General features: G+C 45.1%; 1 protein-coding gene across 4 annotated transcripts; it reads left to right on the top strand.

Annotated features, from left to right (window-relative positions):
- LOC138769995 (pregnancy-specific glycoprotein 22-like) lies at window positions 1–23,768 on the top strand. Of its 4 annotated transcripts, XM_069948801.1 has the most exons (5): window positions 12–231; window positions 13,015–13,359; window positions 15,239–15,361; window positions 21,980–22,037; window positions 23,599–23,768. In XM_069948801.1, the coding sequence occupies exons 1-4, from the start codon at window positions 210–212 to the stop codon at window positions 21,988–21,990; spliced, it is 501 nt and encodes a 166-aa protein (XP_069804902.1). In that variant the 5' UTR covers window positions 12–209; the 3' UTR covers window positions 21,991–22,037; window positions 23,599–23,768. The 4 variants fall into 4 exon arrangements, with proteins under 4 accessions (XP_069804904.1, XP_069804901.1, XP_069804903.1 ...); XM_069948800.1 differs by lacking the exons at window positions 21,980–22,037; window positions 23,599–23,768 and adding an exon at window positions 17,737–17,831 and having other exon boundaries at window positions 7–231; XM_069948802.1 differs by lacking the exons at window positions 21,980–22,037; window positions 23,599–23,768 and adding an exon at window positions 17,779–17,831 and having other exon boundaries at window positions 8–231.
- Window positions 23,769–25,731: the final 1,963 nt, after the last annotated feature.

Below are 25,731 nucleotides of genomic sequence, written 5' to 3'. Positions count from 1 at the left end.
TAAAAAAAAATAAAGTGCGCGATGGTCACATGACTCGGGCGCATCACGTGACACTAAATGAAGTTTCTGCTGTTCACGTGACCTCCCAGCCGTAAGTCGCCGCTGTCATGGTTACCTGCTGCTCACAACCCCCGAAAATGAAAGTATGACATCCAGGAAACGCCTATCCTGCCGCGCTCGTTGATCCTGAAAGCCGGGACGCGGTCGCCATGAGGGTCGGACTCCTGCTAGGTAAGAACGACGGACATGCGGGTGTAACAGACCCTCAGCTGTGTGTGGTTATAGTAGAGGGGAGCACGTGGGAGTGAGGAGACAGACGGGCGGGCGGTGGTCCCTCTTCCGGGTCACGGCTGTCACTAACTTCATTGTAGTTTCCTGCAGGCTAGAAAGGCAGCGATGTGGGGGCACTACTACTCCCAGCGTGCTGACAGGAGGCATGCTGGGGCTTGTAGTCTCACTACTCATGCCAGTATGCATACAGATAGTGTTTTTTTTCTTCTTCCCACTTATAGAAGTCTATGGAAGGAACAATACAGCCGTACCCAGAACATGGTGCCATGCTGAAAAACTAAAAACACCTGAAAAATGAGAAAAGTGGCAAAACAACTTATTTCCCTCTGTATTACAGACGCTATAGAGAGCCTTAAAGGGGTTCTCCAGCGCTACAAAAACATGGCCACTTTTCCCCCTACTGTTGTCTCCAGTTCAGGTGCAGTGTGCAATTAAGCTCCATTTACTTAAATGGAACTGAGTTTCAAACCCCACCCAAACTGGAGACAACAGTAGGGGGAAAGTGGCCATGTTTTGTAGCGCTGGATAACCCCTTTAGGCTGGGTTCACACTATGTATATTTGAGGCTGTATTTGGTCCTCATAGCAACCAAAACCAGGAGTGGATTGAAAACACAGAAAGGATCTGTTCACACAATGTTGTAATTGAGTGGATGGCCGCCATATAACGGTAAATAACGGCCATTATTTCAATATAACAGCCATTGTTTTAAAATAACAGCAAATATTTGCCATTAAATGACGGTCATCCACTCAATTACAACATTATGTGAACATAGCCTTTCTGTGTTTTCAATCCACTCCTTGTTTTGGTTGCTATACAGCCTCAAACATACAGCCTCAAATATATGTAGTGTGAACATAGCCTTAAAGCGTAACTGTCATTTCAGGGCCATTTTTTTGAAAACATTAAATATCAACAGTTCAAGCGATTTTAAGAAACTCTGTAATAGGTTTTATGTACTAAAAGAGTTTCCTTCTGTAGTGAAAAAGCAATCTCCCAGCCTCCCCCCTCACATCAGAAGCAGCAGGATTTCTGTGTCCATTATGTGGCTATGGAGAGGGGAGGGGCTGTTAGGAGTGACTGAGCACGGAGCAGTCCTGCACAGCACAACACCCTGCAATCTTCTCTCAGTAAGTTCATAGATAAGCACTGACCTTTCTGACACCTGAATTTAGCGTTTTAGGTGCCCAGAGAGTCTACAAACAGCTGACCTTCATGTCACCTCTTCCTGCTCCCTCATCTCCCTCGGCCCCTCCCCCCTCCATAGGCTTACAATGGAGAGAGCAGAGCCCGTCTTCACTGGCTTCTCTGTAATGAAGACGTGTTTGCCTGATAATGCACAGATAAGAAGTCGGGGGGGGGGGGGGGGAGGCTGGGAGATTGCTTCTTGAGTACAGAAGGAGGCTTTTTGGCTGATAAAACCTATTACAGAGTTTCTTAAAATAGCTTATACTACTGATTTCTCCAATAAAAAAAACATGACAGTTACGCTTTAAAAGGACATTTGTGGTTTGGGCTCCCAGAACAGCTGCACAGACCTCACAGCCGGCCCTCCGATGGTGTTAGGGGAGCCGGGGGGGCTTCATGTGGGGTAAAATGCATTTAAAGGGGTTATCCAGTGCTACAGATACATGGCCACTTTCTTTCAGAGACAGCACGTCTCCAGTTCGGGTGCGGTTTGCATTTAAAGGGGTTATCCAGCACTATAAAAACATGGCCACTTTTCCCCTACTGTTGTCTCCAGTTTGGGTGGGGTTTTGAAACTCAGTTCCATTGAAGTAAATGGAGCTTAATTGCAAACTGCACCTAAACTGGAGACAACAGTAGGGGGAAAAGTGGCCATGTTTTTGTAGCGCTGGATAACCCCTTTAAGCTCCATTCACTTCAATGGAACTGAGCAGCAAAACCCCGCCTAAGCTGGAGACAAGAATCGTGTTGTCTCTGGAAGAAAGTGGCCATGTTTTTGTAGCACTGGATAACCCCTTCAATTTTGTGCTCGAGGCAGGGGGACTAGTCACGGCTCTCTGTCCTGTCAGTGCGCTCTACAGGGTGATTGACAGGTAAGGAGGCGAGTTAGCCGTTCTAGGAGCCTTATCAGCATAAATGTTAAAGGTTTGTAGTTAAATTAAAGAAGTAGTCTGGCGAAAATTTTTAATAAAGTATTGTATTGCCTCCCATAAGTTATACAAATCCCCAATATACATTTGTTACGGGAAATGCTTGTAAAGTGCTTTTTCCCTGCACTTACTACTGCATCAAGGCTTCACTTCCTGGATAACATGGTGATGTCACTTCCTGGATAACATGGTGATGTCACAACCCGACTCCCAGAGCTGTGCTGGCTGTGGCTGCAGGAGAAGATGATGGCAGGGGAACACTGAGGGACACAGAGCACTGGAGGAACACTGAGCATCCCCCTGCCATCATCCTCTCCAGCAGCCACAGCCCGCACAGCTCTGGGAGTCGGGTCATGACATCACCATGTTATCCAGGAAGTGACATCACCATGTTATCCAGGAAGTGACATCACCATGTTATCCAGGAAGTGACATCACCATGTTATCCAGGAAGTGACATCACCATGTTATCCAGGAAGTGACATCACCATGTTATCCAGGAAGTGAAGCCTTGATGCAGTAGTAAGTGCAGGGAAAAAGCACTTTACAAGCATTTCCCGTAATAAGTGTATATTGGGGATTTGTATAACTTATGGGGGAGAACAGGAAAGGTTTTCTATGGAGATTTGCTGCTGCTTTGGACAGTTCCTGACATGGACCGAGGTGGTGGCAGAGAGCAGTGTGTCAGATCGGAAAGAATACACCACTTCCTGCAGGACATACAGCAGCTGATAAGTATAGGAACACAGCTGATTTTTGCATAGAAGTAATTTACAAAGCTGTATAACTTTCTGACACCACTTGATTTAAAAGTAAAATCTTTTAGCTGGAGTACCCCTTTAAAAACATGATGCTGTGATATCAGTAAGCATGAATGTGTCTAACATGGGTCTCCAAACTGTGGCCATCCAGCTGTTGCAGTGCTACATTTCCCATCATGCCTGGACAGTCAAATGCAAAGCTTTATCTGTCCGGGGATGATGGGAATTGTGGTTTTGCTGGGGGGCCACAGTTTGGAGACCCATGGTGTATAGCAGGGGTCCTCAACTGGCGGACCGCGGTCCGAACCCGGACCGCGGAGGCCAGCTGTCCGGACCCCTGGTCAGACCTCCTAACCGCCCCGGATCCGGTCCGTCCCGCTCCCCACCGCACTGCCTCCCGCCCCATAGGCGTACTGTCCTTAGATGTCAGTACGCCTGTGGGGCTGGGGGCAGTGTCGGTCCGGCCCCCGGCAGATACGCGCTCTCTGGGGATGTCCCGGGGATTCCCCAGCAGAGCGCGCACCACAGACCTCAGTGTACGCTGCCGGCCTGTCCTTCCCGGAAGTGCAGGCCGGCGGCGTACGCTGAGGTCACTGATGCGCGCTCTGCTGGGGAATCCCCGGGACATCCCTACAGAGCGCGTATCAGTCGGGGCCGGACCGACGGGAAGAGACGAAGACAGCCGCAGCGGGGAACGAGGTGCTAGGTGAGTTGTTTTTATTATTTTTTTTCTGTCTGGGGGGCATCTACAAGGGGAGAGCGCACAGGTGGACTATATACTACAGGGGGGACCTCACAGGGGGCTATATCCTACTGAGGGGGAGCGCACAGGGGGCTATATACTACAGGGGGGACCTCACAGGGGGCTATATACTACTGAGGGGGCTATATACTACTGAGGGGAGCGCACAGGGGGTTATATACTACAGGGGGGACCTCACAGGGGCTATATACTACAGGGGAAAGCACAAGGGGGGCTATATACTACTGGGGGGACCTCACAGGGGGCTATACACTACTGGGGGGAGAGCACAGGGGCGCTATATACTACTGGGGGGAGCTCACAGGGGGCTATATGCTACAGGGGGACAGCGCACGGGGGGGCTATATACTACAGGGGGAGCTCACAGGGGGCTATATACTACTTGGGGGGAGCTCACGGGGGCTATATACTACTGGGGGGAGCTCACAGGGGGCTATATACTACAGGGGGAGAGCACAGGGGGGCTATATACTACTGGGGGGAGCTCACAGGGGGCTATATACTACTGGGGGACAGCGCACAGGGGGCTATATACTACAGGGGGAGAGCGCACAGGGGGGCTATATACTACTGGGGGGAGCTCACAGGGGGCTATATTCTACAGGGGGAGAGCGCACGGGGAGGCTATATACTACTGGGGGGAGCTCACAGGGGGCTATATACTACAGGGGGAGAGCGCACAGGGGGGGCTATACACTACTGGGGGAGCAACAGGGGGGCTATATACTACCAGGGCAGTCACCCCCTTTGTACCTAATATCAAAGGCCTGGTGAGAGAGAAAAAAATGCCAGTTTTCCCGCTAATAAGCAGCAATTCTGTATATAAATAGTTGAACGTTTGTGACAAAGTAACAAAACACGTTTCCTACTGATGTTCAGCTCGGACCTTCACCTGACAATAGACCCCGGTAAGTGGACCTTCACTAAAAGTTGTTGAGTACCCCTGGTGTATAGGGTCAGAATGGTTCCTGAACTCCCCAACATGGGGCCATGCAGGTGAGCTTTCTGTAAGTAAGACAGTACTTTGTGATGTGAGAGATTATGGGACTGTGGCTTATTGCAGTGTTCTTGCATAGTTTGTGTCCTAGTGCCCAACCCATGGCTGGTGTGTGCAGATATAGGGTATCAGTGCCAGGCTGTGTGCAGGAGGGGACAAAACAGCTGATTTTGCAGCATTGTCAGTGTCTCAGGACGGATATTAGTACAGAGACGTTACAGCACAGAGACTTTAGAGACGGCAAATCGTCGACCCTCCAGCTGTTGCAAAACTACAATTCCCATGATGATTTGGCTTTGGTGGGGATTGTAGTTATGCAGCAGTTTGTCTCCTGTGTTTTAGAGAGTCCACAGTAGAATTCTAAGGCTGAAACCTCTTTAGAGCCGTGGAAGCAACCTCCTCTTTGGATCCTATAGCTCAGAGCTCTGGGTGGTTGTGACTTTAGCTCTTGGCCAGTATCCTGGGAGCCAGATCTGCCTACTACAATGGGAGTGAAAGGGGTTGTCCCACCTTGTGAATATTTGGTTTGGCACAGTTGCGTCCCCGCTCACTTCCTGGCCTTGAAAGGGGAAGGAGATAAGTACGGACACAGCGGTGCCTTAGCTGTGTCTGCCATTGAGGTTACACGTCCGGGACTATCCAAGTCCTGGGGACGTGTGGGAGATTGTAGAGGGGAGTAAAACTATACTTGCTGCTCCCTCATGGTTCGACCACCCGACTGGCATCCCAGATCGGAGGGTGGTGGTTGGGAATCTAGGCAACTAGCTATCAACACTACAGGGACACAATTGGGACAAACTTGAAAAAAGAAAGGCATGTGGCTAAAGCAATGCATTTACAAAATTGCTTTCTTCTTTGTTTCCTATTACCTAGGAAAAGTTTAGGTCAGTGATGGCTAACCATGACACTCCAGCTGTTGCAAAACTACAACTACCACCATGCCTGAGCAACCAAAGCCATATCTTTGGTTGTCCAGGCATGATGGGAATTGTAGTTGTGCAACATCTGGAGTGTCAAGGTTAGCCATCACTGGTTTAGGTGATGGGAATACCCCTTTAGGGTACGTTCACACCTACAGGATATGCAGCTGATTTTCTGCAGCAGATTTCATTGAAATAACTGAACACAGCATCAAATCTGCTGCAGATCTGCCTCAGATCCTGTAGGTATTAACGCACCCTTAGGGTACATTCACACTTACCGGATCCGCAGCTGATCTGCAGCAGATCCACAGCAGATTTGATGGTTTGATGCTGTGTTCAGTTATTTAAATGAAATCTGCTGCGGATCCGCAGCAGAAAATACGCTGCGGATCCAGTAAGTGTGAACGTACCCTAAGGAAGTAAAATAGTTGATTTTTTTAAAGAAGAAGGAAGGACCAGTCTCCGTATTGCCTGGAAATGTGTCTTCTATTTATTACATTTTGCAACATAGAACTTGAGAAACGTTTTTTCGAAATTTGTCATAGTGGTTAATGTGTAAAGTAATGTCTTACTAGTAAGTTAGAATGAAGCGGAGTGTGACCTTGTGGTCTCAGGTTCTATCAAGTATCAATGTAGCATTAGCACTTTAAAGGGGTAGTTCAGCAAAAAAATGTTTTCTTTTAGATCAACTGGTGTCAGAAAGTGCCAGAGATTTGTAATTTACTTCTATTAAATAAATCTCAAGTGTTCTAGTACTTATCAGCTGCTGTATGTCCTTCAGGAAGTGGTGTATTTTTTTTCCAGTCTGGAGAGCAGGAGCGATTTTCTATGGGGATTTGCTGCTGCTCTGGACAGTTCCTGTAACAGCAGAGAGCACTGTGTCAGACTGGAAAAAATACATCACTTCCGGCCCAACATACAGCAGCTGATAAGTACTGGAAGACATCTAGAGCAAGCCTTCTCCCGAACACACTCCCTATAATGTAAGTGGGGTGTTCCCCTTGACATTATGGCTGAATTATTTATTGCTGAGGCCATGTTCCCGTATTTGCAATCTGAAGGTGGCAGAGAACACTCCCCAGTTTCTTCACCTGTTGGCGAACAATGGCGGACTGTGTTCTCTGTGTAGTGTGGGTGCTGGGTGTGGGCACCACGCCAATGTCATGGACTGCAGCATCTAAGTTGTTAGATATAACCAGGTGATGCCTGTGTGACTGCGCTTCATTCCTTGGCTATCCTCTGGATCCCACGGATTGCAGGAAGCAGGCCCCATTTTAAGGTGGATCTGTCAAATGTAATTCACATTCAAAAGTGTTGTCACTGTTAAGCCCCTATTACACGGGTCCATCTCTGGGAGCAAGCGAGCACCGACCTGTCATATCAGCGCTCGCTTACTCCTCGTTCCTCGCTCGCTGCCGGTGCTATGACACACACCCACAGCAAGCGGGTAAGTGCGGTAGGGGGGGGCGTGGGAATCTGGGGGGGGGGGGGCGTGGGAATCTGGGGGGAGCTCCCCGGACGATCACTAGATTGGTTCTGGAGCCCATAGGAGTTAGTTGTAGCAGTCTGCTGTCGCCGCTCCTGTTACATGGAGAAATGGCAGCAGATTGTTGCTCTCCACGTTGTTCGCCTTTCAACATCTTCAAAGACAACGATACGGCCGATAATCAATTCGTGTAATAGGGGCTTTAGGGTCCATTTACACAGGAAGATTATCTGACAGATTATCTGCCAAAGATTTAAAGCCAAAGCCAGGAATGAATTTGAAAATGGAAATCTCAGGCTTTCCTTTATGACCTGATCTCTGTTTATAGTCTGTTTCTGGCTTTGGCTTCAAATCTTTGGCAGATAATCAGTCAGATAATCTTTCTGTGTAAATGGACCCTTAGATAGATGTTAGGAAACACCTGGTCCCCAATATGTATCCCTTTGGGCTTCTAGAACGTAATGCTTTTATTCTCCAGTACCTCAGGCTCTTGATCTCCTGCGGGCTGTAACACCTCCTCCCCTTCCATCCCTTAGCCTGCTTTGAGGGATGGGAGGGGGAGTGAGGAAGGTGTTTCAGCGTGCAGTAGATCAGCAGCTTGGCACGGCCTCTGACACTTTTCACTGGAGAATAAATGCTTTTTTATGTTCTGTAAGCACAGACAGATATAGTATATGTACCATGTGTGTCCTTGACCTAACAGTGTCAGCAGTAAAGCTGCATTCACATGTCCGTTCTTTCTGTTAGTGTCCACTGGGACAAAAAATGTTGTCTGGTAATATCAATGGACGACTGAGGCGTTTGATGCAGTGTGAACCCAGCCTGAGCAATACCATACGAAGGATTCTGTATAGACAGAAAATACTCCAAGATAGAGTGGTGAGATCAATATTCTTCTCATCCTGCATCAACCCCATAGAAGTGGTCACAGTGGTATTCAGCGTATACAGTCACGTACTAATCGTGTATAAGTGTTCATTCTCGGCTCAGCCCCATGCATTATGTATGACCGTTCTGGAGTATTATCTGTGTGTGAAAAAAAACAAAGCGCAACCACAGGAATCCTCATATACAGCCGCATGATCCCGGGACTTATACCCGGTATAGTAGCATAATGGACAGATATTATCGGTAAGGATCAGTCAGATGTAACATAAGCTTTGTGACCGCGTTATAAGAACAAAGTACATTGTCCCCATCTTTATGGGTTGTCATTTGTGTTTGGGCACCATTATAGAAAAGTGAATAATGTGACATATAAAAAATATAGACGCCAACCAAGTGTCATCTATTGTGTCCATTACTTCTTTATTCTATTGATCTCAATAAAAAAAAAAAGACTGTTGGAGAATACATGGTAGGAGAGCCTGCCTATAGATGGCACACAGTACTACAACTCCTCATGTCCTCAGTGACACAGGAGGCAATGTTCTGGACAGTGTGTGTCTCTATAAGCCGTGTATAGGACAGTGTGTGGCTCTCTATAAGCAGTGTATAGGACAATGTGTGGCTCTCTATAAGCCGTGTATAGGACAATGTGGCGCTCTCTATAAGCCGTGTATAGGACAGTATGTGGCTCTCTATAGGCCGTGTATAGGACAATGTGGCGCTCTCTATAAGCCGTGTATAGGACAATGTGTGGCTCTCTATAGGCCGTGTATAGGACAATGCGTGTCTCTATAAGCCGTGTATAGGACAATGTGTGGCGCTCTCTATAAGCCGTGTATAGGACAATGCGTGTCTCTATAAGCCGTGTATAGGACAATGTGGCGCTCTCTATAAGCCGTGTATAGGACAATGTGTGGCTCTCTATAAGCCGTGTATAGGACAGTGTGTGGCGCTCTCTATAAGCCGTGTATAGGACAATGCGTGTCTCTATAAGCCGTGTATAGGACAGTGTGTGGCGCTCTCTATAGGCCGTGTATAGGACAGTGTGTGGCGCTCTCTATAGGCCGTGTATAGGACAGTGTGTGGCGCTCTCTATAAGCCGTGTATAGGACAATGTGGCGCTTTCTATAAGCGGTGTATAGGACAATGTGGAGCGGAGAAGTTGGTGCATTGATACTGGTTTCCCTCATTCAGGACAATAAACCTCCGGGGAGAATAACTTGTTTTGTTGTTGCGGGTCCAACCAGGAATTTAGCTTGAAAATCAGATATCAGACTGTATAAAGCTGAAGAAAACAAGTTGTAACAAGCAGTGGAGTGAGTGCATTACCTTCCTGTGTATTCTGTGGCCGCAGCCCCCTCACAGCCAGTCATACTTCCCATTAGGGGTTTTACACACAGAGATTACTTTCAGCTAAGTTGATACAGCGCCAAAGCACCGTCCAATCAGGTGAGAGCGAGAAGCTGAAGCTGCCAGCGCTGCCCGTCCGTCCTGAAATAAATTGCATAGTGCTGTTAAGAACAACATAACAAAAAGGTCTGAAAACCGGGAGGGAAATGGGCACATTGCATTGTGGTTCTCATGTGGCTGCCATCCAAAGCCAAACCGCAATGAAGAAATGTACCTGAGAGAGCACCTATGGTTAGAAGAAACGTTTGACGTGTCACACTCCTAGCTAAGTATTATAAGCAGCCATCAGATTACTTATACAGATCATTGCTATTGCACAACATTGATCAGTAAGATCTGCGCTCTGCCACTAGAGTCTATTATCAGATCACTGATCGGGCAGCACAGAGGAGACAAGAAGAACTTATTCCTACGTTCTATGTTTCACAGACAACACAGATGTAGTGGCCTGTAGTGGCCCCCCCACCCCATCGAAGCATCTCCAATATGATGCTGGGAGCAGGGAAACTATAAATGAATTACAGAGCCGCGTGGGTGTGTCATTACAGTGCCGCACATATTCATACAGTTTTCCCTTTCCCAGAATGTTATTGATACATCTTGCTGGACGGGGAAACTCCACCTCAGGGCTTACCCGTCCGTAGTATTCGTAAAATACAAGTCGGCCAGAACGTATCTAGATGTTATTAGAAAGGGTTAGAAGATGTAATATACTATTAGGCTATGTTCACAAGTTCCGTGGGGATCACAGCCGTTGTTACAACGGCCGTGATTCCCACGGAACTTACGTAGTGCTGCCTTCTTAGGGAATCCCAGCCAGAGTGTATACACATAGTATACACTCCAGCCGGGATCCCTAGCGGCACCGTAGAAAACTAACACATCAGTTTTCTGCGGCCGCAGAAAACCCTGTCAGTGCACACTGTGGAGCGAGCGGCTCCAGCCGCTAGCTCCATAGTGTGCAATGGGGAGTTGTGATGCGGGCGTGCACGGATGCGCCTGCATCAGAACTCTGCGGCCATAAAGATCATCCGGCCAGTACTGCAGTACATACAGCGTGTGAACATGGCCTTAGGCTGCGTTTACACAGAGTAAAACTGGCTGAATTCCGCCAGCCTCCGTGTCCTTTTGGCAGTCTATGGAAGGCTCGCGAACTCCTCTCTCCGCTCGGAAGAATTGACGCGTGAACTGGCCCTTAAACGTCTCCTTCTGCCCTCTGCTGGTGGTCCTGGCTTTGTTGCAATAGGTTATTTTGGACAAGTAGCTGATCAGTTCGGGTGCCTTGTGAATGGAGAACAAAGCATGTGTGCAGCCTTTCTATTTAACTCAGCGGCACCATTCCAATGATCAGTGGGGTCCCAGCCATCGGATCAGCTATTTATGACCTAAAGTCGGTTGGTTTTCGTCTTTGGATAATCTCTTTCATGATTCTACTTTTTTTTTTTTTTTTTTTACATCCAGCACATAACAGCTCTACAGAAAGGGAAGGTTAAAAGGGGAACTCTCAGCAGGTTAGATGTATGTAACCTGCTGATAGCTCCATATTGCACAGGAGATGCAGAGGAGGAAGGTATGTCTCTTACCTTCATCCTCAGCCATGTTCCCCCTGCTGTTAGTAGTTTGCTTCACAGTCCGGTGAGACCATTAGGACTGATTAATTGTCTTACCGGACCATGGGAGAAAACTACTAACTGCACCGGCATGGCGCCGAAGAGGAAAGTAAGAGACATATCTTCCTCTTCGGCGTCCCCTGTGCAATAGGCACATATCAGCAGGTTAGATACATCTAATCTGCTGATAGTTCCCCTTTAACTCTATAGGGTGATTGTGCCAAGTTATAAGCTGCTATAACCTAATATCCAGGGGCAAAATGTCTGATAACCATCCCATACAGGGAGCTGAATGAAAATGCAAGTCGCTTGCGGGAACTTTGGTGTCAGAAAGTGAGACTGCAGTCAGGCGTGAAGTTCGGTAAGGCTTCCCCCCTGTATTTTAGGAACACTGCAAGTGGAAATAAGGAACCGGAACCTCAAGCAATGGGCCAGATATAGTTTGTGCATTTACTATGAGGTGGTCATCTTTTTTTGCTAGAAATATGTTCCATTTATAGAACATAGAAAGAGAAAGGGATAGGATATGCACAGCTCACAAAAATAATAGGTTGGGTGCACAGTACCAGTACATGAAAAGACCAAGTATAAAGGAGACAGTAGACGTGTACTATAATGGCAACACCGGCACACCAAGATATTGGATATATAGAAGTACTTTGTTTAGTCAGGTACAAAAATACAAATAAAAAGATCCCCATTAAAACCATTTAAAAAAATCCCAAAAAACTCCAGGGAAAGCATAAGGTCTAATGCTATCCAAGGTAGCAACCCCATATACAATACATACAATATCCCTGTCACATACACAAATACAACAAAAGAGATGTAGATATATCTATAAAACGGACCACCATAGCACAACAATACATATAAGGTAAATAACAATATTGTGATAAGGATAAGTAGTGCTGGAGGATTAAGTATATAGCTATGAAAGAAAATGACCAAGGCTGTATATCACCATATTAGGAGGACAGCGATAGACTGGGGTGCCGACCACAGAGCCCCACGCGTTCCGTCCGTACCCTCAGACTTCCTCAGGGGTCCTAGTCCTAACCCTATGCTATGGTGGTCCATTTTATAGATATATCTACATCTCTTTTGTTGTATTTGTGTATGTGACAGGGATATTGTAAGTATTGTATATGGGGTTGCTACCTTGGATAGCATTAGACCTTATGCTTTCCCTGGAGTTTTTTGGGATTTTTAAATGGTTTTAATGGGGATCTTTTTATTTGTATTTTGTACCTGACTAAACAAAGTACTTCTATATATCCAATATCTTGGTGTGCCGGTGTTGCCATTATAGTACATGTCTACTGTCTCCTTTATACCATTTATAGAACATCCCAGCAAGAACAGGGCTGCCTTGTGCCGCTACCATTCCACTGCTTCATACTTCATGCTTCATACTCAGAATAGGGAGTCAGTGTTTTCCGTACAGCAGGAATCCCATATTGACCCCCCATTCTTAAAACTAGCCCCCATAGCAGAGAGCTGATTGACATTGCCTGGGCTGATAGATCCCCTGGGAATGGGGTATAAGTCATAAGAGACCGCTATCCCTACAGATGGGGGCACCATATAATAATAATAATAAGATTCCGCAGCACTTGTGTGTAATACATATGAACCCTTGTACGGCTTGTGGAAGGGAATAATCACAATACTGTCTGTGCTTAGCTAACATAAGTTATAGGCCTTTCAGCAGATCCACCGTCCGCAATGTGATCTCTCACTATTGTGTTTTTCTCATCTGCAGTTCTCGTGGCTTCATGGATGTCTTCAGCCTTAGGAATTTCCATTGAAATTTACCCTCCTAATCCTACGGTAAACCAGACTGTTATTCTAAATGTCCTTGGTATAGCCGGAACGGTCCGATACATAGAATGGTACACAGGACCGGACACAAACGCTACAAACCAGATTATAAGGATCAATGAGGCTGGGAGGATAACTACAGGAAACAAGTTTTTCCCAGAAGCCAGCCTGTTTCCTAATGGCTCCTTACAGATCAGCAATGCCCAGAGGTCCCGTGCAGGCTATTACACTGTCAGTGTACAAGCCGAAAAGTTATTACAGGAAACAGTGCTTCTGACTTTAAGTGGTAAGTGTGCTTTATTAAAATTAAAGACCAAAGGTGTTAAAGGGGTACTACAGCAAAAATAAAATTCTTTTAAATCGGCTGGTTTTAGACAGTTATATAGATTTGTAATTTACCTCCATTTTAAAATCTCCAGTCTTCTAGTACTTATCAGCTGCTGTATGCCCTGCAGGAAGTGGTGTATTCTCTCCAGTCTGACACAGTGCTCTCTGCTGCCACCTCTATCCATGTCAGGAGCAAATCCCCATAGAAAACTTCTGCTTTGGCCAGTTCCTGTCTCAGACAGAGGTGGCAGCAGAGAGTACTGTGTTAGACTGGAGAGAATACACCCCTTCCTGCAGGGCATACAGCAGCTGATTAGTACCAGAAAACTGGATATTTTTAAATTGAGGGAAATCACAAATCTATAAAACATTCTAAAACCTGCTGATTTGAAAGATAAAATTTTCACGGGAGTACCCCATTAAGCTGGCTTCATACATAAAATAGCTGTTGGGATGCAACTATCTCACCTATTCTATGTTTTCTGGGGAGAAGGAAGAGATGGTCGCTGTAGCTGCAACTTATGTCCACAAAAACAAAACCATCAGACAGATGAAAGATAACCTGGCTGATCCATCTCTCCATTAACATCTGCCTTTAAGGGAAAGTCTTAACACCTCCAAACACACATGGTCAACCAGTCTTACTGACACATATGTAATGTGTATGGCCAGCTTTACCATTGACAGTCAGATTTCAGTTTCTGAAGAGTACGTCCAGTGTTGGTCTCCCACCTTCTGCAAGGATTGGTCCTGGGAGATGCGGCCCATGCTGGATGGTATAGTTATCAAGGCAACCGCCCGACGTCAAGCAAGTTCCATACATGACTGTCAATTAGAAAAGGGTACGCGCATGGAAGTTGCTCCGTGGCAGACGGTTGTCTTGGCAACTGTAGCACCCAGCGTGCTACACTCATAAGGTGATAGTTTACCTTAAAACATATAAAAAAAACAGCTGTTTCACGCGCAAGCGCGCTTCGTCAGACATGTACGTGAAACAGCTGTGATAGCTTGTGTGAATCAGTGGTTGGCGTCTGAGCCCGCTACAGATGGACCTGATGAAATTTTTTTAATTATATGAAATAAAGCTTGCACATCAGTATGGCGAGTGCCCTCTTATCTTTTTCTCCTTATCGGTATTACCTTAAAACATATTCTTTCCTTATTGAAGGGGTTGTATTACGGTGACTGTAACTGGAGGCTTCGTTGCTCATGACCTGCCCTGTCGATGTGTGTGTCCCTAGCACACTCGGCATGTCCGTGAATCGCCATTCATTTCATGCCTCACAGGAGATTGAATATTGTAATTAGAGATGAGCGAATCTGCAGTAGGAACTAATCAAAGTGCTTCGCTCCTATCTGCCTTCAGCTCATCAGTCTGCGGTCTGCTCTGCTCCCTGCTGCTGCTCCATAGGTACTGAGAAAAGTTGGATCCAGTCCTTCCGCTCCCTCCCAGGTGCCGAAAATGGCTGGATCCAGTCCTGGGAAACTTCTTCCAGTTTCCCAGGACTGGATCCATCCTTTTTCAGCATCCGGGAGGGAGCGGAGTAGACTTCATAGCCCGCAGCCTGAATCCCGATAGGAATGAAGAGCCTCCCTTTGTTCCTACTGTAGATTCGCTCATCTATAATTGTAATTGTGACACACTTTACAGCGTGTTGCAACAGTGCTGCTTAATAGAACAGCTACTCACACAGCTTTAACCCAGCAGGGAACAAACCAGCTATACGATCGCTCCTGACCTTTCCCTGTTTTTGTGGTCCGGATAATTCTCAGCCAACTACGTATTCCATGTTCTGTAACTGTGAACCAATTCAGCTCTTCTTTATGTCTCCTCTTAGAGCCCCGCACCGATAAGCCACTGAGCAGTCTTGCAATAGCAGGAATCGTCATTGGAGTGCTAGTGGGTATTGGCCTGTTAATTGGAGTATCACTATGTCTATATAAGAAATGTTGTGCATCAGGTAAGTAAAAGGACTGAAAACTGGGAGCCAGCCAAATGTAGTATTATTACCCCTGGTATTTGCATAAATAGTGATACATCATACTCACATACTCTCTAATACCCAGCCTGAAAACAACGATGCTGCAGCTTGCAGAATATACCCAGTCACATTTTTATCTGGTAAATGTACCAACGTGTTTCACATTCACATATACTACTTCCTCAGGCATTGGCCTTAGGTAGCAGTCTTTCCAACCTCTAAATGGGTTTATGTGGTTTTACGTGGTAACGCCAATGTTAGGATTGTCAAGCTGTTCCCATACCTATACTAGTACAAGCCGAGGCACTCAGGGTGAGATCTTAGCTGCAGTCGCAGAGACATTGGCACTCACTGACAGATGGGTTATATGATTCTCCTAGACCAGCGGTGAACAACCTGAAATCCTCCAGCTGTTACAGAACTACAATTCCCATCATGCCTAGACAACAAAAAGGTGTCTAAAAATGATAGAAATTGTAGTTGTGCAATAGCTGGAGGGGGAGCAGGTTGTGCACCGCTGTTAGAGCTATTGTGTTCTCATGTGCTCTTGAGTTTGCATTACGAATAATTCAAGTCCCGTTCATTCTTAAATTTTTTATTTTTTTTATTTTTACTTCCGACCATATTACACGGGGCAATGCTCGCTAGTCAAGCTGATATGACCTTGTCTAGTAGGGTTAGATATCAGCCATTAAACAAATTCTCGTTTGTCGGCTGATCACGTTATTCTGACCGGCTGAAAAATGATTGGCTACTGGACGCATTGGCTATTGGGAGATGTGCAGTCACCTGATTCCAGGAGAACATAAGCAATAAAATAAACACCACCTACTTAGCCTATTCCCATGATAAATAGAGCCATTGTTTCTTCAGGCCTGCAGGTTGGGTTTCCTGGGCAGGCACAATGATGTAATATCGTGGCGGCTAATGCTGACTTTCTGTAATGGTTACTCATAGGCTGGTAAACCTTGTGACTGGCAGAGCAGGGCGCTGACATTGACCTGCCCGCCATTGTATTTAAAGGGGTGGTGTTAGGAAGAATACTAGGACTATAGTGATGTATTATGTTAAAGTGTCGAGTTTTTTTTTTTTTTTTTTGCAGAAATCAATAGTACAGGAAATTTTAAGAAACTTTGTAATAGGGTTTATTAGGCAAATATTCCATTATCTGCATTTAATAAGACTTTCCCTGTGCCCCCCCCCCCCCCCCCTCCTCTCTCATTTTCTGCTCATTATGAGGAAATCTCGACTAGTTTACATCAGTCTGGCCCTGTGTAACCTATGGAGAGGGGAGGAGGGAGTTTAGTTGCCAGCAAAGAGCAGAGAACAAAATATTACACAGCGGGACCTGTGTGAAAGCCAGTATTCAGAGTTCAGAGAGGTCAGTGGTGACTTCAGAGGAGATAGCCTGGGGATGTAGCTGTAAATTAACTCTTTGTTCTGTTTTGGTGCCTCATCTCCCTCCACCCCTCCTCTCTCCATAGAGAACAATGAAGACAAGGGGGAGAGCTTCAAACTGCTTTTTCATGATAAAAATGATGCAGGGCGCTGTGCCAAAAACCTGGGGTGCCTGGTGCTAGCAATACCCCTGGATTTTACCCCAGCTGTTTTTTTGTTTTTGTTTTTTTTTATAAATGTGCCAACTTTTTTTGCTACCTTTTTACAGAAAGCTGCCCATGCCTTTTACCTACAGCCTTGTGCGTCAGAGCACTGACCGATCCCCAAGAACAGCTGTTCTCTGATTATTTAAAGTGATACTGTCACCCCCTTTCTGTATGAGGACTTCTCTGCACAGCTGTAAAGTTTAAATTCTGCAGTTTTCATACCTTACTTTATAATCAATTTCTTGGTGCTTGGTCCAGTGAAAAATGCTTTTTATCCTTGGTGGTTTGTGCAACCTGGGTGGGGCTTCACAGACACGGCACCACTTATCCCCGCCTACATAGGCTCAGTAGGCCCCGCCCCTCTGTGACACATCAACGCCTAGACCTAGAGGGGGTGGGGCCTAGACCTCAAGGCTGGCTCATTCTAATGGCCACTGAAGGGGTGAGGCCTAGACAGTGATGACGTTACAGAGGGCATGAGCATATGTGGGCGGGGCTAAGTGGTGCTTTGTCTGTGAAGCCCCGCCCAGGTGGCACAATCCACCTTTATCTATAATAAAGTACTTTATAATAAAGTAAGGTATAAAAACTGCAGAATTTAGGCATTACAGCTGGGTAGAGAGGTCCTCATATAGAAAAGGGGTGACAGGGTCACTTTAACTCCTTAAATGCCAGAGTTAATAGTGGAGCGGCTCTGTAGGAAACCTTTGGTTTACTGTTGTGTTGACTGTCGGTATTTTTCGTCCACAGCCTCCTTCAGCTGATATGACCTGCCTTCTATTTTATTTCCAGAAAAATGATTGGCTTACTTTTGAAATTCAGAGGTGGAAATCCTATCCAGAGGATTAATATCAAAGAAGCTTATTGGATCTTTCAGCTCTCCAAGACCTGAGTCAAGGTCACGCTGCATCAAAGCTCTCCCCACGTTTGCATGATTCCCCTCTGACCGGCAGATTTACTAACGCTAAGGGATTCATGCTTTGCACAGCTTGAAACCTATTTGCACGTTACTCAATGTTACAATTCTTGTAAAATTCATCAAGTTAAATATATTTTTTGCAAATACATTCATTCAGCAATTTCAGCCTCCTCCGGATTTATTCCCTTCCATTGTTGCCAGCTTGTTGTCTAGGTTACCAACCACTGCTCTGCTCTAAAAGCAGTGGTCTGGCTAGTGTGTATATATATTGCTATAACATCGCTGTGTAGAGATATAGAGGGAGATTTATCAAACATGGTGTAAAGTGAACCTGGCTCAGTTGCCCCTAGCAACCAATCAGATTCCACCTTTCATTTTCCAAAGAGTCTGTGAGGAATGAGAGGTGGAATCTGATTGGTTGCTAGGGGCAACTGAGCCAGGTTCACTTTACACCATGTCTGATAAATCTCCCCCATAGTGTACATACTGTATACTATATATACATCAGCCAGACGACTGGTGGTCGGTAACTGAGACAACAAGCTGCCAGCAATGGAAGGGAAAGAGCAACGTATTAGGAGAAGGAGGCATGTTTGCTAAGTGAATGTATTTACAGCAATATCTAACTTGCTGTGTTCTACAAGTTCAATAAGCTAAGATAGTAATACCACTTTAATTCCTTGTATTTCTTTGTTCTTTCCTTTTGCTTTTTCTGGCACTTGCTTGTGTGGAATCCTGGGAAAACTTGTATTTGTAAGGTTCAGGGTCATGTGTATAGAGTAAATATTACTGGCATGGTATCCGACCAGACTCGCTACCTGAGATTCCTGTGTAGGAGGTCATTTGTGGGCAATTCTCCATAGACAATTCTCTGTGTGCAGGTACATAATACATTATATATATATATATATATATATATATATATATATATATATATATGTACCTGCAATGTGAATGAGATTTTACGGAATCCTTCACACACTGGAAAATTTTTACAGCGTGTATTTAGACATTTACCTGCAATGCAGATTTTACACCCAGAACATGTGGACTTCTCCATTGATATCAGTGGTGAAGCCAAAATCCTCAACATATGCTGCAACTGCAGATTTTTAACATGTTGCATAAAAGAAAAAACTTTAAGAAATAGTTTGACTAAAATTACCTTATCCCCTATCCACAGGATAGAGCCCAAATGTTAGACTGTGAATGGTCCGAATCCTTGGCCCCCTCCAAGGTCCAGTGATTTGGGCCCGACTATTGTTTGGAATAGATTGTGGCTTGGCATCCATGCCAACGCTCCATTTTTTTTGCCGGAGATAATCAGATACAATACTCTGTTACCTTCTGCAGCTTCCATAAAAACTACACTTTGTGGCAGCATGCGTTCTGATTATTGCTCCATTCATTGTAAAGGAGTTGGGTGCCCAGTGGTTGGACACCCCGCCTGTTTGACACCTATCTTCCTGTTCTGTGGCTAAGGGTTAGGGTAAGTTAGAATATTCCTTTAATTTACATTCCTGCCTCAAAAAAAAAAAAAAATCTGTGCACTTTTGCAGCTGCAAATTTCCCACGGCTAAATACCTACAGCATTTCCATCTTGTCTGTACACAGTCTGCAAGCAGTTAACAAGAGGATTTTTATTTCTCTGCTATGACAGCTGTGTGGGTGAAACAACAAAAGATATCCGGCTTGTTTGAGTGGAGAAACCTCTAAGAAGGACCTGTCAGGCTGCGTATGCCGCCCTGTGTGAAGTCAGGGTAGTGACTGACACTGATGATACAGAAGGTGTAAATACGTCGGACCCCTGCCTCCCACAGGCGACAAATAACCTGCAAGTTCTTTAAAGCTACTGCTTATTATCAGCCTGTCTGCCACTACTGTATACCGCCTTCAGAGAGGACAGTGTATGCGGCTGACAGTTCCCTTTAAGTTGTGCAGTACTTTGGTCCACAACCAGTATAAGGAATCAGGACGGTGTGAGCTGTCATTACCATCCCAGAACCTGTTACTAAGAGAATATTACCAACCCTGGGTTTGCCAGTTTTATCTGTTTTTACTGATGGAGCTCTGCTAAGACCTCATTCAGATGACTGTTTTTATGGCTGCAACACTTTTAAATCTGGGATGGGGAACCTTCAGGCCTCCAGCTCTTGCAAAACTACAATTCCCATCATGCCTGGACAGCTAAAGCTTTGGCTGCCCAGGAATAGTGGGAATTGTAGTTTTGCAACAGATAGAAGGCCAAAGGTTTCCCATCCCTGCTATAAGTGAACAAAACCTTCATCACCATAGAACCCTATAATGGATGCAAAAATGTGGCTGCATTAAAGCAGTCTGAATGAGGCCTTAGAGGAATCACATGATCCGTGAAGCATGTATGCAGGACTAGGCTGGGTTCACATGTCTCATTCTCACTTATATCGGAAAAAAGCAGGAAAAGACCTCATGGGTGGAGTTTTATTGTCTCTCTCTCCTCCTCTCCCTCCTCCCATGAAGGATCTGAAAAATCCCTGAAATAAGTAATTGCATTGTTTTCCATAGATGCAGTGTTACATATAATATATTAATGTGCTTGGGCACCGTATGGCACTACACTAAGTGATACAAATCAGTCTGCCCCCTACTGGCAGCTTACAGATGGATCTGCTATGTCCATTAGACGTGCTGTGAACCCAGCCTTACTTCTAGTGTCCTGGGAAGGTGTGGTGGTTGGGGGTACCTGAGCCACTTCAGATGTCGGTAAATGCATATACTATTATAAACCCGTTTCTCGGATCTTTCTTCATTGTGGTGATGGAATTGTAATTCTTTATCCAATGTTCACGCTGTGCACCTTAGTAAATCTGCCCGATTATCTCCCTGGACCATATTCACCTCATTATATAACTAAAAAGCCAAGGTTGTCTCCGTCCATTAATCACAATGGGTATATTTGTTTTTATATGGTTTTATTTTGCTACACGTTTTTGATAACTTTGTTAATTTATTTAGTTAATTTTGCACTTATGCTATGCAATAACCTTTACATAGTCCGCCAGGTCTGTCTTGTAGTAATCCATAACTGTGTTGCACTCAGAAAATGCAGACAGAATTACCCGCTAAAGGGGTTGTCAGATTTATTCTTACTCATCCACAGGATAGAGGACAAGTATGAGATTGCGGGGGTCCGACCTCTCAGCCCTCTAGTGATCTCTAGAATGGTGCCTGACTTTTTTGGAGCCAACACTCCATTCATTCTCTATAAAAACCACTGGGCTACCTCCAGCTGCTCCATAGAGAATAAGTGGAGTAACAGATCAGGTGCCGACCTGTTGATCTGTTCAAACCAAAGGCATCAGGCCACTGTTCTAGAGATTCCTTGGGAGCCCAGGGGTCGGACTTCCTTGCGATCTCATACTCACAAGATAGGGAACAAATAATGAATCCAACAACCCCTTTGATACGTTTGTTTTTGCCATATTTGAAATCTTCCTTAAACAGCTTTAACACTCCCAATTTTAAGTTTTACCCATTTTGTGGCCATGTAAGGGGTTTTGAATGTTTGTAAAACAGCAATTGTATAGGATACGTCTCTGCATTATTCCTCTGTTAATCCTCCTGGAACTATGAACAACATAAACCTTGTTTTTCGTCCTTCGAAAGGGACCTGCACACTGTGCGCTGACTATGTCACACAGCATATGGGCAAACCCTATTGACACACAGAATGATAACGCCCACTTGTCAATTTATTCATTCATTTCCAGGAGGAGTGAGAAAATACAGTATCCTAAGCGCTGCTGTTACGTAAAGCACAGGTCACAAGACCCGACCGGTCCTCTTTAATATATTAATCAGAAGGAAGAGCAAATGTTTCATTTTTCCTCCGTACAGTGGTTGTCCGCTTTTAATTCAGTAAAAGTGGCCATTTTCCAATAGTGACATCCCGATGTGGCGGCTGCGTCTCTTGACGGTCACAACTTCTGTCAGTCAGGAGAGGCAACCGCAGATATGACAGGAGGGTCACTTTAACAGAGTATAGCCTAGATGTATAGTATATGCTTAAATGTAATTCTCACCGTTTCTCCGTAGGAGTGATATGAAGCTGTGGGGAAAATAAATAAATTAATAAAACAAACTAAACCGATTGGTAAGTAATTGTTATATCATTAACACAACTCTAGCACAGAACGAGAACATTTACAGCTTCTGTTACAGGAATCACCAGTGGTATGGACTAAGCAAGTCATGGCCGCCCTATGATCTGTCTGTGTCTATAGGATGTTGTATAACAGCCTGGGCATGAGGCCGAGGACAGAACCCAGACTGCTGTACACAGTGAATTATAATGAGTTTAAAGGAAAGCTATCTGTTCCCAATGCCGTTTTCCTGCAGCTTTAATGTAGTGCTCTGTACAGTAAGGCCATTTGGAGCATTGCCCTGCCTCCAGAGCACTGATCCGCCCCTGGATTAGCGCTCTTGGGACGGGGCATCACACCAAGCGGCCTTAGCGTACAGAGCACTACATTAAAGCTGTGGGGGATCGGCACTGAGGATGAAGGTAAAAGACATACCTTCATCCTCTGCTCCCCATCTTTTAGCAGGTTAGATTTCTCTAACCTGCTGATAGTTCCCCTTTAATGGGCTACTTTGGCTGTTTAAAATTTTAAAATTGCATAGAAAATATTAGACATCCTAACCTTAAAGGGGAACTATCAGCAGTTTAGATGAATCTAACCTGCTGATAGCCACCTATTGCGTATGGGGTGCTGAGGATGAAAGTATGTCTCTTACCTTCCTCCTCTGCACCGTTCCCGTACTGTAATCCTCAGCCCAGAGCAGCGTCAACAGCACGGGTACAGAGCGGAGGAGGAAGTTAAGAGACATACCATCACCCTCAGTGCCCTGTGCACATTTGGGGGCTATCAGCAGGTTAGATTCATCAATATACAGAGCAAGTTCCCATTCCCTGTGTTCTGTATATTATTGTTGCAGCCTGTCTGCTGTGAGTTAGCCGTCACAGTTTACGGGCTTCGGTGCTAACATGACAGCCGTCCAGAAAGACAGCTGTAATTTTTACATAGTGGGAACATAGCCATAAGGTGCAGATATATTGTCTGTAACTTTCCCGCCAGCCTTTGGGTCACATTGACAGCTGACCTTCCCGCTCTGTGCTTGAGGTCATCTCTACCATCCACTTCCTGTAGATATTTGGTGAAAACCGGCACATGTTCATATAATAACTGTTGTCAGACACCTGATGTCTCCTGTGAAAACAAAAGCATTGGAAATGTTAAAATGTATTAGGCCTGACCATATTCACCCCTGATATCTGCCTTTAGAAATATCAGGACATCGCTGCACACATAAGGCGGCCGTCCGCTTTGGCTAACCTTAATCTAATCCTTATAGTCACCACCAGCATGGCTGCTATATGTATTGTTGAATATTTGACAAAAGGAGGTGGGGTGGGTAACTTCTGGCAATTCCTTCCTCTTGTGCTATATTCAGTATCGCCCCTGTTGTGGAGACAACCCTATAGTATGTGGCATGACAGGGCAGGGAAGTTACAAACTATTGCAATACTTCTGCTGTTTAAAGGCGCCGTACACATTACATAAGTATTAGTAATTACCGTATAGGGGGAACCAATGTATTTTTACAATATGATATAAACTTATAATCAATATATATTTGTTTTCATGTTGCAGGTAGCAGGAAGGACACTTCAAGACACCTGGATATACTTTTACCTGAGCTATAACGTTTTTATAATGCGTGTTCATCCATGTCTCTTACTCTATATTTTGGATATGTTATATATTAAACATAAGAATTTGCTCCCTTGTATCATACCTTTATGTATTTTAACTTTTTATTTTGCTATTAAATGAAAAAATTAAGAAACATAACACAAAGCAGTGTGGTGTTACTTATTAGTGTCCCTTCTTGCACCCTTATAGGGGTTGGCCACTTTATAGTAAAATAGGTCAGTACAAAGTATTAGTAAGTGTAGTCACTGTATATACTGACAGCAGCTCCCCGTGTACCTCATAGAGCTAATATCAGACTCCCCTCCTCCAGACTGTGGTGTTCCTGTCCATAAAATGGCCAACATGGAGGAGCATGTGACCAGGCCCCACCCCCTGTGTCCTCCATAGACATATACAGGCTCAGTGGTGGACACTGGGGGGGCGGGGCATGGTCACATGCTCCTCCATGTCCACCATTTTATGGACAGGAACACCACAGAGCAGACGGCCAACCCCTTTAAGTGGTTATCCAGCATTAGAAAAACATGGCCACTTCCTTCCAGGGACAGCACTGCTTTTGTCTCCAGTTTCATTTTTTTTGCAGTTTAATTGCAAACCACACCTGAACTGGAGACAAGAGTGGTGCTGTCTCTGGAAGAAAGTGGCCATTTTTTTTTTTCTAATGCTGGGTAACTCCTTTTGGTTATGTTCCCACCAAGTAAAAATAAGGGCAGATAACGTGTTGTTGCAAAACAAGGGACGTTATTTGTTCTTACGATAAAAAAACAAAAACAAACATGAATAATAAAACACACATACTGTGAAGTGACACCACTCCTCTTGTGTGTCTTAGGCTAGGTTCACACTGCGTTTTCAGCATCCGTTTAACGGATCCGTTTTTTTTAACGTCCAGAAAAATAGGATCAGCAACGTTTTTTGGTCCGCCAAAAAAAAACGGAACCGTTTTTTTTTTTATAATGGAAGTCAATGGATGCACACAAATGAATCCGTTTTTTGCAATCCGTTTTTCATGCGTTTTTTTGCAAAAAACGGATGCGTTAAACGGATGCTGAAAACGCAGTGTGAACCTAGCCTTAGCAGTTCACCTTCTGGACTCTAGCAGCCAACAGTGACATTATAAAGCAGAGCTGTGCAGTGCATGTTGTGACGCAAGCCATGGGGTGAGCAGCATTTGACTTGATGGGAGAAATAAATCAGTAGTCAGATATTGCCTCATGTACCACGTGTAGGTCCCCTGGTTCACATGAGTCCCTACACTAACTCAATACTGTGTCAGTCAGCGACCGCCAACCCTGCAGAGCGAGCGCAAGCAGGGAAGGGAGGCCATGGAATGGCCCTGCAACCCCACTGTCACAGGACCAAACCCCAAGGGCCCCCCCAAAACCAGCCACCAAGCAACACAAGTGTGAACATGGTCTTGCTACTCACCACTGCACCGGAGGTAGAATGAGAAGAATAGGAGGTACTTGTCATGTGTGCACAGGTGTTTCCTGCTGATTGGGGACATGGGTCTTGCAAGGGGAGTTTGTATTGGTTTATTCTTTAGAGAGAAGCCTAGGAAAGAGCTATCAAAGGGCTTATTCCCACGCTCTGTGAAATACTGCAGGGGAAGCCATGCAGTGCGGGGAAAGACTCTACTGCAGTTCTCCCCATCCATTTTTTATGGAACACTGGAATAAGCCCGACATCTAAGAATAAAGAATGTGAAGCTGGGTATAGAATATGCAAAACTACCGTGTCAAAAATGAATTGATACGTAAATGTCTCCAATCAGACACCTTGGCGCACAATTACCCCCCACCCCCACCCTTTGGTTCATAAAAAAAATGATGCACTGTTAAAGGATACATGTGGTAATGTTCGGTTATGGTGTAGCAGTATTATTTTGTGTTCTCTTACAGTATGGTGCTGATGTACATGGGGGACGATATTTGTTTCTTGTCTAGTTTGTTTTTTGGTAGCTGAATAACTATTATTTAGAAGTATTAGTGGAAGAATGCAGTGAGACACCTGACAAGGCTTGAGAAGGGCCTCTAAGAAACAATGGTGTCCATGGGGGCAGGTGATGGC

Source organism: Dendropsophus ebraccatus, chromosome 12 (genome assembly GCF_027789765.1).
Source record: "Dendropsophus ebraccatus isolate aDenEbr1 chromosome 12, aDenEbr1.pat, whole genome shotgun sequence".
Taxonomy (NCBI): Eukaryota; Metazoa; Chordata; class Amphibia; order Anura; family Hylidae; genus Dendropsophus; species Dendropsophus ebraccatus.
This window is presented reverse-complemented; position numbering and strand designations above follow the sequence as displayed.

Excerpts from the sequence above, each read along its gene's own strand:
- LOC138769995 (XM_069948800.1), top strand. The coding sequence starts at position 210 with ATGAGGGTCGGACTCCTGCTAG. Across the intron at positions 232-13,014 it reads GAGGGTCGGACTCCTGCTAG|TTCTCGTGGCTTCATGGATG; the intron begins GTAAGAACGACG and ends TCTCATCTGCAG. Across the intron at positions 13,360-15,238 it reads AGTGCTTCTGACTTTAAGTG|AGCCCCGCACCGATAAGCCA; the intron begins GTAAGTGTGCTT and ends GTCTCCTCTTAG.